This window comes from Paralichthys olivaceus, chromosome 21 (assembly GCF_024713975.1).
Source record: "Paralichthys olivaceus isolate ysfri-2021 chromosome 21, ASM2471397v2, whole genome shotgun sequence".
Lineage (NCBI taxonomy): Eukaryota > Metazoa > Chordata > Actinopteri > Pleuronectiformes > Paralichthyidae > Paralichthys > Paralichthys olivaceus.
In genome coordinates, this window is record NC_091113.1 from 17,361,322 (window position 1) to 17,373,673 (window position 12,352).

General features: G+C 41.5%; 1 protein-coding gene across 16 annotated transcripts in view; it reads right to left on the reverse strand.

Moving 5' to 3' along the window:
* The window catches only part of ryr2a (ryanodine receptor 2a (cardiac)), a 153,422-nt gene that overhangs the window by 29,243 nt on the left and 111,827 nt on the right, over positions 1-12,352 (reverse strand). For all 16 annotated transcript variants that reach the window (XM_069517248.1, XM_069517237.1, XM_069517247.1 and 13 more), the window contains 19 exons: positions 12,053-12,183; positions 11,288-11,415; positions 10,917-11,109; positions 9,926-10,008; positions 9,279-9,436; positions 8,992-9,079; positions 6,983-7,075; positions 6,214-6,384; positions 5,542-5,601; positions 5,143-5,277; positions 4,867-4,979; positions 4,635-4,731; positions 4,424-4,530; positions 3,135-3,186; positions 2,959-3,009; positions 2,766-2,865; positions 1,544-1,623; positions 1,156-1,232; positions 6-79 (listed from right to left, as the gene is read on the reverse strand). In XM_069517248.1, coding sequence (XP_069373349.1) covers positions 6-79; positions 1,156-1,232; positions 1,544-1,623; positions 2,766-2,865; positions 2,959-3,009; positions 3,135-3,186; positions 4,424-4,530; positions 4,635-4,731; positions 4,867-4,979; positions 5,143-5,277; positions 5,542-5,601; positions 6,214-6,384; positions 6,983-7,075; positions 8,992-9,079; positions 9,279-9,436; positions 9,926-10,008; positions 10,917-11,109; positions 11,288-11,415; positions 12,053-12,183 — 1,991 coding nt within the window. The remainder of the gene's footprint in view (positions 1-5; positions 80-1,155; positions 1,233-1,543; positions 1,624-2,765; positions 2,866-2,958; positions 3,010-3,134; positions 3,187-4,423; positions 4,531-4,634; positions 4,732-4,866; positions 4,980-5,142; positions 5,278-5,541; positions 5,602-6,213; positions 6,385-6,982; positions 7,076-8,991; positions 9,080-9,278; positions 9,437-9,925; positions 10,009-10,916; positions 11,110-11,287; positions 11,416-12,052; positions 12,184-12,352) is intronic.

The following is a 12,352-nucleotide window of genomic DNA, read 5'->3' on the forward strand; positions in this document are numbered from 1 at the left end:
CCTACCTGAGCCCTCCTCTGTCACCATTCCCAGTCCTTCTGCTTTGTTCTGCCTCTCGAAAGCATTTAGATCAAGGACACTGAAACACAGAAGAGTGCATGCATCGTGAAAATCTGATATTTTGTGCTCCCTTTAATACAGCTGAGCACCTTTTCTGTTCACTAGCACCCTCTTTAGCAGGGCAAAGATGGCAAGCAGTGCTTGGGCTGTTATAGCTGAAAAACAATCAGGCAACACGTAATTGGAAGTATCTCTCCTTATATCTGTTCTCAGAACAGTGTCTGTTCCATTAAGGATCTGGTGTTGTTTGTTTGTGTTCATTTCGCAGTTAACTGCCAGCAGGCTGGTGTCTGTGGAAGCTGGCTCTACTAAACTTTTGGTCAAATTCTGCCAATATCTCCTCACAGTCCTCGAGCTGTGTATTGTGTGTGTTGGAAAACAGCTAACCCAAAGAAGATAGAGAAATAACAAATAGGCAAAACGCAGTGAGGTGTTTCAAAGAGCAGCCACCGGTCACATAACACCAGTGTCTGATGGTCTGCTTCTTCTGTCGCTGCTGATTCTGGTCGTTCCTGGTTTGTGTAGGTACAGAAGCTGTATTTTGTCTACAGATAATGCGGGGGTGGGTGGTGGTGGGGTTAAGATTCTGAAGGACTTATGTCCTATGTGTTTGGAGAGGCAGCATCTAAAGTATGCTCACAGACGATTTTCACTGGACTACTTGTGACTAAATGTGATGATTCTCAAGCAAGTCACTGCGGTTATAAGAAAATGTCTTTGACCCATGATTTCTCGTTTCATGGACGTTTATACACAATGCACATCAAAAATCAATCTTCGAGAAATTATTAAAGAGTTTGGATGAAACTGGGTGCTAGGTGTTTTCATCACCTTCACCGTTGCTCCTATACCAGTGACTGTGTTGCTGAGCTGCTGCCTGCATCTGCCAGTCTCACATCACACAGTATCGGTCCTCCCTCCACACCCTCTCATCACCACATGACACGAGTTTCTCTCTCTTTTTACACATGTGCTCTTTGTCCAACTGCTCTAAATGCTTGACTGTGACTATGAGTGAGTCAGTTAAAAGAAGCCACCTGTGGCATGAATACATGGTAAATATATTTGTTTTAGTGCTGAAGCAGGAGGAGTTACCTGCACGACTGCATGAGACCAGCCAGACTCTGAAAAAAGCCCACGTCCTTCTTGTCTTTCAGGTAATCCAACATTTTCTGTCCGAGAGACAGGGAGAGACAAATAAGAGAGCTGAGTTATATTTTACACTTTTCGTGGGCACAATGAACAAACAGCTCAGAGCCTCAACAAACACTGCACATTTCACATACTGGATTAGATTAAATACAATCTATGCAAGTTGCTTTTGTTTTGAATCTTATATGTGTTCAGACATTGTCAGAATCTAGATACATACAGACAAAATGCATCAGGAAAAATGTACATCCATATGCAAAGTAAAGCAATACAATGCAAACACTTAACAATGAAATATAACAGAAACTGAAGTAAGCGGACGCTATAATACCTGCTGCACTGTAGAGTTTCCTCCATTGAGGATAGCTATGCCCAGCTTCAGAGTAGAGGCCACCATGAGACCCATCTCACCTGGAGCAGAGGAACAAGAGAGAGAAAAGAGCTGTGAATAGGTTCAGTGCAACCAACTAACACTTGTTGGATGACTCCATTTATCTGTAGAGTTAAAAGTAGTTGAATGGGTTTTGAGGAAAGAATTAAGTTTGTCTTCTTTAACTCAAAATCTTGAGTTGTTTCCAGTTTTATACCAAAATTAGCGTCGATTAGAGGAGTTTGCCTTCCACCCAGTGAATCATGTGTGATGTCACTAATATAACAGAAACTGAGAAGCTCTGTCGCTTCACTGTTCTGCCAGTGTTGCATTTCGTACAATATGAAGAAAACAAAATTGCTGTAGCACATTGTTTCCAAGATGTTAAAAAACAATAAACACAAATGTTCATAGTTATTTTGCCCGGAAGATCAATATGCGTCATGTTGTGCAGAAAAAGTGCAGCATCATCATCTTGACTGCCAAAATAAAAGATGGAGTGCATTTACCCAGGTGAATGTTTCCATCACTGCCAATATAATAAAAACTGTCTGCTGCAGAGTCATATGACTATGTATCAATTCCAAAGAGCCAGATGTAAGCGTATGTTAGTGTGTTTGACCAGTGGAGAGAGGGTTTTAGTGATGAGAATGATTATCTGGAGACAAGCTCCTACAATGAGTTTCCTCCCTGTACTCCTCGTAAACACCTTCACAGGTCACAGGAAAAGTCTACAATTTCTTGTGTCATTATTCTCACCCAAATCTCACTTTTTTTCAGCCATGGATTTGCATAGCTGGTCCTTTGACATGTGCAAGAAATTCTAACTATGCCCTTATTTAGTCATTATTAAGACATTATTTTGGTTATAGTATTTACATGAGTTGCTTATGTTATGATGTGATTAAGACATGTGCATGTCTATATCATGCGACTTAGGTCAGAATACTCCACGTCTTAATTTTAGCATTGCTTACTCTGAGTATGATCCTGTGAACATAGTCCCTGTTGCAGGTGTAGTACCATCAGATTCCTATGAACTCTCCTTCACTGCTGTCTACATTCATTTTCAAACTTTCATTTAGTGTCCTAATTTTTGGAATCGTGCAACAGATTTTTTAGTTTTTTTTAAATTGTCACGGTGGCCAAATCTATCTGAGAATCACTGAGGAGTTGAACCGACCTTTGCTTGCACTGATGGTTTGCAGCACCATCTCAGCAGCTCCTCGGTCATGCAGACGAGCCTGCTGATACAACAGCTTCTGTTTCTCCATCTCCTTCTCCTGTTCATAAAAAGTCACAATACAGGTCTGACAAACTGTCGCATAACAGTTGCCGAAGGAGTCGACCATGAAGACTGACGGACACACACCTACCTCAAAACTCTTCACTTCCTCTCCATCTTCATCCTCTTCATCGTGGCAACTCTGAGGGCAAAAAGAAATGGGCAACAAGGACTTTGTCACTATAATCACAGTCATTTGCATCTGGTAATTCAAATAAGTTACAGTTTCTGGCATAATGAATTACAACAGCTTTTATAGTCAGGTACCTTAGCCATGATGTCAGCGTAGGCCATGTAAAGAATATCCTCATCCAGTTTACTGCAGCAGGAAACACACACACACACACACACACACACACACACACCAATTAGCAGAATTTGACAAACCCCACTAATGACTGAATATGAAAATGAAGCTTTTCATTGCAGGATTGGTTTAAATGGTTACTGTGGAGCTTTGTCTTTGTGCTGCTGATCACAGTGAAACCAGATTTCAGCCACAGCAAGCTCATTGATTGGATTCAAACATGCTGATGAATGGTGAACGGAGCTGAATAGTGAGTCTGACAAATCCAAGCGCAGATAAAACAGCAGATAGATGACTACCCTTCTTCCTACATGTGACCGAACATTTGCCATCAGGGCCAATCAGCTTTAGAACAACCTGCCTGAGGAGATGAGGCTTGGGGATGCTGTCACTTCTTTTAAATCACTTTTTAAAACCCATTTTACAAACTTGCCTTCATGTGATGTCATCTTTTAAACTTTTTACGTTTGACTTATATCTGCTTCTCTTTGGTGATGCTGTCTTCTTGTTGCGATGATCACTACAATTTTTGGTAACACTTTATATTCGGGAACACATATCAACCATTAACTAGTTGCTTATTAGCATGGATATTAGAGGCATATTGGCTCTTTATTAGTCATTACAAAGCACTTATTAATGCCTTATTCTTAATGACCTTATTCTGCAACAGTTTTCCCTTAATAACCTCCTGATTACTGCTTATTGATGGAAGTAAGGAAGTTGTTGTACATGAATTACATGTGCTTGGATATGTTCACTTTGTGTGTTCCCTAATATCAAGTGTTACTGCTTTTTTTATCAGTGTGGATTCATTTTTTATATTACCCCCAAGTATCCTGTGTCTGCTTTGTCTGTCAAAGCACTTTGTAAACCCTGTTTTTAAAGGTGCTATATAAATAAAGAAAGTTAAAGTAGAGCTAGATGTGTAAACTGGCAGTTGTTGTCGACAGAACTATAATCTGAGGCTCACTGTTCCAAATATTTTTTAAAGAACACTAATTATTATAACTCTACACAGTCCTTTATTAAGAGATGATTGGAGAAGCTTTCAGCAGTTGTTTACGATGGAGATGATTTGCTCTAGTGACTATAAGTATTGGTAAAAAAAGGATGCTATTTTGTGATCTCTAGTTTTCAATCATCTCACTATGATTTCATCCCAACAGATCCTATAACTGAGACTTGCGTTGGCGTAACATGTGGGAGAAGCGTGTATATAGTACATACTGTATCTATGAGAACCCACCATTTCTCTGTGAGGGCTGTTCTACTGAACAGCTGAATGAGTTGATGCAGAGGATCAATGTGCTTCACCCCTTCCTCCTCTTCACAGGGCTCCTGTTCACCTGGTTTCTGACATGGGCACACATTCACAATAAGAGGAGATTCAGCTGTACACACTGGAAAGAAGTAACACAATTCTACGAGGGAGCGAAACAACAATGAAATGAACTAACAGCGAGGTCCTCTATGAGTTTATCTTCAAAGTAGTGTTCCTCTGCCTCGATCCAGGACTTTTCATAGCCCTGCAGGAACAAGTTCACAGCCCGGTGCCTAGTTTGAGGAGATACAAGAAGAAGAAATCACTTCATAATTACATTTTAACTGCTTTTATAAGATATAACAGATGTGCACATACACAATTAAATCTAATCTGTGGTGATATGTGTGTGCCGGGATATAAATTACCTGGGCAGGTTATAGAGCGGTGCCATCCTGAAGCAAGCGACCACTGCTCTCTTCCTCTGTTTGGACAGTAGTTTGTGCCACACTGCCTTCTTACTGCGCTGAGGGTGCTCCACCTAAACACACACACACACTAAACTCAGTAGGGAGTGGGCTCACTGTGTCGAGACCATATCCTCTACACTGGTTTCAAAAAAATGCAGCTTCTCCTGGAAGAGCAGTTCCTGTCCGGGAGGATCACAAATACACAGCACGTCAGTACGAATAAGAAAAACACACCTGATCCAGGTGGAAGAGGACATGAGCGATGTCCAGGACTCTCTCCACAGTCTTCTCTGGGTCAGACGTGTCCTCATAGTGATTAGGGAGGTCCCTGTACAGAGCCATCTGCCATCGGATAGCTGGGTCCTCCAGCTGCACAAGACAAACACATACAGTCACAATCCCATTAAATAAACACATTTAAATATATATGTGGCTTTTCTATAGATTATGAGACAACGATTCAAACTGTTCTTTACAAAAACACCAGATTAAACTCATCATTATCCAGAACAAAGGCTTTCAAATTAAACTTCTCTACACTATAAATACAAAAAGTCTTCTTTTTTACCAAATATACTTACCTTCCCTTGATCTTGTTCCATTCTCAAACAAGGAACTTGACTGTGTTCTTACCTTTCCTTGTAAATGGAGATTGTTCCTGATGATCTCTCTGACTTCATCCTCTGTATCTTTCTGTTGACAGAGCAAACGAACAGTTTATGAGGAGATCGAGATAAACCTGCAGACCTGGCTTCGCTGACCATGAACCAAAGTGTCTCTTTCTCTTTCTATGCATCTCTTTTTTCATCATTGCTGTCAACTATCTCTCGCTAATAAATGCATAAAATGGCAAAGAAGTATTGAGAAGTTAACCCTTTAAATGACAGGTTATGAATGATAATTTATATTTCTTAATATATACCATAAGAAAATATATGTGGCTGCCTGATTCACACCTTTAAGTCAGAACCATAGTCTGAACCTAGTTCATGTCGTTGTTACCACTAAGTGTTTTCACACTGCAAACAAACTAACAATGGCTGAGTTTGATGCAGACAGTGACCACCTCCTCTGGTCAGACTACATTTTGAAGTGTAGTGACTACAAAACTTAAAAAGTGAAGTCAGTTGAGGTGTTCCTGTTCAAACCAATGAAGCTACCTTAAAATTGAAGCGACAACTTTCACAAATCATTAATGTCCCACCCACTTGAATTGAACGTGTTAGCCTCTGGTTAGAGGGAATGTCTCACACCACATATGAAAGCAGACATGAAAGTTTACAAAATAAATGTTATATCTGATACCTGGGTGAAGCGGTTCTTAGCCAGTGTGATGAGCTCTTGTTCTCCAGGGGCACAGATGTTGAGTCCAACAGGCAGCAGACGCTTCAGAGTAGCAACGATCAGACTGGTCTGCATCGAGTATCGATCTCCCTTCCTCTTCATCTTCTTCCTCTCCTGGTCGGAAACGATTCCCTGTGGAGGATCCACCATCACAACACGAGAGATGTATGCAGCCAGGTTTTTCATTCACATGACACAACTGTGAGGTCAGTGTTGGTTGTGGATTGTATTGTGTATAAATGTTCTGGCTGAATCATTTTGATATTTGCTCAGGCAGTGACATCATTTCATTGCAAGTTTAATAAACATGAATACTGCCCAGGGCCAGGCCAGACTGCAGCATCAGCATTCACTTCACGAGAAGGTGAATGTCTGCAACCTGTCTTCTCTCCAGGACCTGTGCGTCTCCAGGACTCTGATGCTTGCAGGTAACATTGCGGCCAACCCCTCCCACCCTGAACATGGACTCTTAGAACCACTTCGCTCAGACAGGAAGCTTTGGGCCATCAGGACCAAAACGCCAGAGAAACATTTTTTCCCGACTGCTGCTGGCCTCATCAACAAGGTCTGGGACCCTATTACTGGACTGCACTGATGTCCCTGTCTGACTTTAACTTCCCTTGGCAAATAACAGACTGAATGCACTATCCAGTTAACTTACAACAAATTGCACAATCCCTCCCCTGCAGGTGTTTATAGTATGTTCTATATTTATACCTGCATACCTTACCTTTGACATCTTACACTTGGTGTCAGTGATCAGGAAGGACATGTTGTTGATTTCATTCTGGACCACAAAGTTCTGCTCCTCTCTCTTGAAGTTCTGCAGAAAAACGGGACACAATTCATCATTCAACTCGTGTGATCATCAGTAAGAGCCACGCTCTAGGAAGGCTCAGATAAATACTGTACCGTGCATTACACAGTGACAAATCCATACAAAGATATGGTCAAATGTGAATCTTTGATTAGTCTTTATGAGGTAAAGTTAAATCGGCATCTGATGGACTGGAAATGACTCTCGCAGCAAACAGCCTCTAATGTTACCATCACAGCATCTCATGGTCACACTACACTAGAACTTGATATATCAACTCTAACTCTTGTGGCTAATGTGTTTAATAAACAAATGCCAAAGATTACAATCATGACACACAGAGTAACATGGACAGCTCATCACCATCATAGAGGCCTTCATCCACATCCTCATCTATCACAGGGCAATGCAACCACTCACACTCACATTCAAACCTGTGGGTAATTAACGCACCCCCTTAATCAACAACAAGGGGCAAACATGCAAAAACTCTACAGGTCCTAGCCAGGCTGGGATTTGAACTGGGAACCTTTTTTATAGTGCTAACCACTACAATACTGTGCAGATCTATTAGTGACCAATTCATTCAAATAGGTTATGTTTTCTGGTATGGTATATTATAACCAGTCACCATCGCCATTAGGCTGAGTAAAGCAGTTATCAGTTATCCTCCAACCAGAGGATCGGCGGCTCGAATCCCAGCCCATGTAAAAAGTCCTTGCACTAATTGTACTTGTAAGTCACTTTGGATAAATGACATTAATGAATGTAATGACAGTATAGGCAGAAATTTGTGTTTCAATGTCTTTCCCAGGGGCAGGGGATTGAAGCACCAACGCTCTACCCCCCTAAACCACAGCCTCACTCATATGGTCAGTATTTCCCTGGCTTCATACTTAATGTTCCTGTAATACAATTGAATCTCTCCTCTCTGACTGAGAATGACATCCACCTGGTGAGCTGGTAACTTAAATGAACGGCGCGTAACTCTCTTAGTGGAATTTAAATAACTTTACATCCAATGGTTCCGATTGGAATTTGAGAAGAAACTCTTGTATGAGCTTGTGGGCTGGAAGTAGTGGCCTATGCTTTGTAAGCAATGGCCTCTGGGGGGTTAGAAGCAGCTTTATTCTCTAAAGTGCTCGTCAAAGTGCTCCTACCATCGGATTAAGCGTGTCAGTGTCCAACCATTTCTGTCACTTTCACAGCAACTTCATGCTGTTGTTGGTCAGCTGTGAGGCCATTTGGATCAAGTATAAGCACATTTGATTTCTCCCGGGGTTAGGGGTTACAAGCTGGTTCGGAAAGACTATAACAACTAAGAGGACTGCACTCTAAGGAGCAGTTAACAAACACGTAGGGCTCAAGGCTGCTGAAAGCTCCATGAAGAGTGATACGCTCTTTACATGGAGTAATTCAATCAGGTACTAACGATCACAATCATTAGTCCGTGGAGTTCTAAGAACATGAATGTAAGCAGTGTTCTCTTCATATGCTCAGTTAGTCCCACCGCCACAGTTTATGTCTCAACAGATCTCAACAGTGATAGTGATGGTGGTTCTGTGATTATGATGGTAGGATCGTGACTGTGGATTGTGGATTATGATTACAACTGGACTGCTTAGAAAGACAATATGCCTACTCACATATACCATTATTGGCAATGCCTCCCACTGGTAGACATTTTCTTTTGTATAAATACTTTACATTTTGTTGATGTGCTTTGTTACATCTATTGCACTTCTGTCCGTCCTCACACGCGACTGAGGTTTCTACATTTTCCCCCACTTGTTTTTGTCCTTACTCTTGCTGAGGGTTAAGGACAGAGTATGTCAAATCTTGTTAAGTCCTCTGAGACAAATTGTGATTTGTGCTACACAAATACAATTTGATTGATGATCGATTTTCAGTGATTTTCTTACATGAGACTTGGCCCAGAAGATGAAAACCTCGGCCACCATGCGGAACAGCTCCTCTGCCTCTGGGTTGGATTCTTTCAGCCATCTGGCCCTGTCAGTGAATAAAGGGAGTCAGTGAATCATGGAACTTCTGTGTTCTGCCTTAGCCTGAAGTGAATACTGAACAGAGTCTCTGCAGGACATGCATATAAGCTTTAACTCTCATGTATCACATCTAAATTAAACGCAAGTCATGTTGGTTGTTTGAAAAAAAAAAAAGGACAGTACAGGAACTGTTCGGGTCAGTGTACCTGTTGTAGTCAACAAATCGGATGAGGAGCGGGTAGAAGGCGTACAGGTCTCTGACCAGTATGGTGAACTGGTCCATGATGAGGAGCTCCGTCTCTGACATCTCACCCCTCCCCTCGGCTTTGCTGTGTTCCTCATCCATCAACACAACTGCTGCTTTCTGCATATACCGGACAGGATGAACACCTTTTAATGGGCACACTGAATGGATGGATGATATTACAATCACATTTTCAATTACTGTAAATGCTGTTATTATAAAAGCTCATGTAAACCACACTTCCTGTTGTGTCGTAGTACTTTTGTAGTGTCTGGTTTTTGTGTTACATTGGTAGGTGAATCAAAAGCTCCTGTGTGTTGAATTGTTGAACAGTTTTTTGGCAACCTATTGTTAAAACGACAATACTCTTGTGTACACAGGAATCCAACAGGGATTAGAATGAACATTAATGTTAAACAGCAGTTCAATATCACATCATTACGCCTGAAGCTGCAGGAATACAAATGAGTCACTTCAAAATTGAGTTTTCAGTACAATGTGTTCGATTTGTCCAGTTTTAAGTCCAGATCCATTACCTGGACACAGAATCAGACTTGTATTCTTGCTGTCAAGTCATTTAACCAGACACTCCTTGTTGACAAGACTCACCTTTTTGAGTTTCTCCATCAGAGGCAGGAAATGGGTCTTGAGCAGCTGAGCTTTGGCTTTGCTGATGATTGGCTGAGAGAAAACTTAGGGGGCAGGGAAAGAGATGAAGTAAGAGAGTTAAAAATAAACAAGGCATGTATGTGAGTGTGTGTTTGGTCTGGATATTACTCATTTTGTGGGGACCTGAATTCGTTAACACAGTCCCATTATGGGGACTTGCGGACAAAACATGTCCACATTATGTAATTCATTAAATTCTAAGGTGAAGGCACGTTTTAAGGTTAGGATAAAGTTAGATTTAGGTTAAGGTTAGGTTAAGAGTTAGGATTAGGCAAGTAGTTATTATGGTTAAAGTTGGAGTAAGTCTCCAGGAAATTAATTTATGTCAGTGTAATGTCTTCTGAAGTCAGTGTTATCTAATCCAACAATCCTGTTGTTCAGTTTGTGTTTAATTTGTTTCAGAGGTGTTTATCTGAGGGATGTAGCTTGTGCTGCTGTTAAACTGTAAATATGATTTAGCCTACACTCATTCATGTAAGATGATCACACAGAATCAGCACCTCTGAAAACAATTTGAATCAAAACTGAACTTTATAACAGTCATTGAGGAGGGTGTGCTGCAGGACTGTTTTAGTTTTAGTAATATGCTCCTAATAAACTGCCGACTGAGTGTGCTGTCATAGAGACACTGTTCAATATACAGGTTCAGCAATGTGCCAGTAAAGCAGAAAACATTGCTCGCAGCTAAAAATGGAGGTCTGCAATGCTGGTTTGAAAAAAATATTTCAAGAGACGAGATAATGTTTGTTTTAGTGCAGGTTTACAAGCAATGAGGTGATGAACAACACTGCATGTAATGTAATTTAAAAAACGAACAGGGCGCCTTCATTATTTTAGTCCAGACAACTTCATTTGTGAAGTGTAGTGTGGAAAGAAGAACAAGGACAAAGCATCTGTCTGTCTGTCACACACACTGAGTGGTCATGTTTACCGGCCAGTCTCTTCATCCAGGCCCCCTCATCTATTCCCAGGTTATTGTAGATGATCTTGAGAATATTTCCCAGCAGAGTGTTCATGTGCTCTGAGGTCACAGAGGTGCAGCAGCTGTTGGCTTTGTCTGAGTGGCTCTCCGGTCCATGTTCCCACCAGTGAGACATGTAGCTGCACAACATGGGCAACACCACCTGCAGTGAACGGAAGAAAACATAGGGTTAAAGGAATGAAGCCCCTTCTACTGTCCCAACACAGGGATTTGAATGAGAAGACACCAGAACCCTGTGAGGAATGAAGTCCATGTTCAAACCCAGTTCTGTTATTCTGTTATATTCATTTTCATATTTTGTATTTCTTTTTATATCCTACCTCCATGACATGGGGCATCTGAGTGTATCTCATGCCAGACTCTGCCAACTCCATGATCTCCTCCAGAGACTTGTCTAAGTTAGGGATCACAGCACAAACCTCCCCAACGTGACCTGGAAGACCTAGAGCTGGGAGAAAGAAGAGAAATGCAGAGTTTTGTTTGTAAAATACACCATGTTTTGGTACTATCAACCAGTGATTCATGTTCTCCTTTCACCAAAATCTAATTTGTTCAACCCAAGGGAAGAGTTTTTCTCTGCATGCGATGGAAGGCCTGTGGTGACGTGATGTAGGGTCGTGGCAAGGGAGATGTGATGCTGACTCTGACTCTGCTTTTATATTTACTGTAACATGCTTTTCACCACCTTTGGTAGTATCTACTGAACAATTGTGCAAAACTGGAACCTGCATAAAAAGCTTAATCATTTCTTGGATACATTAATGCTACTAAGTTTTCTTTTGAAGCATTTGTTGTGTCATCAGCAGCTCGTGGACTCTGCTTGTGCCCCCAGCTGTCTTTCTTTAGGGTCCCAGCTGTGGTGATTACAAATAACAGCAAAAGCTCAGTCCTCTGCACCATACTCTGATTTTAATCTCTCAGGAACGTATGGAGGACTGAGTTGTATATAGAATAAGACATAATCTCAGGCAATACAACAATAATCGCATGTCGTGTACGCCTATCATCATACTTCCACTAATGTCTGTGAAAGACAAGCTCACAGTGCAGCTGGACATTAAAATGAAAACCACATTCTTCAGTACCTCCTCTGCCTTTAGTTGCTTTGCTGTTGTAGATGGAGAAGCTGTTGAACTTGTTGATGTGAGGCTCAAGAAAGGCAACGGGGAAGGCTGCTGAGAAGGCAGCGAGACACTTTCCTAACGCCGGACGCTGTCTGGAGAGGAGAGGACAGGAGAGGACAGAAGAGGAGAGGATAAGGACAAAAGAGGAGAGGAAAGGACAGAAGAGGAGAGGACAGGAGAGGATAAGGACAAAAGAGGAGAGGAAAGGACAGAAGAGGAGAGGACAGGAGGGGACAGGAGAGGGGAGGAAATAAGAAGAGA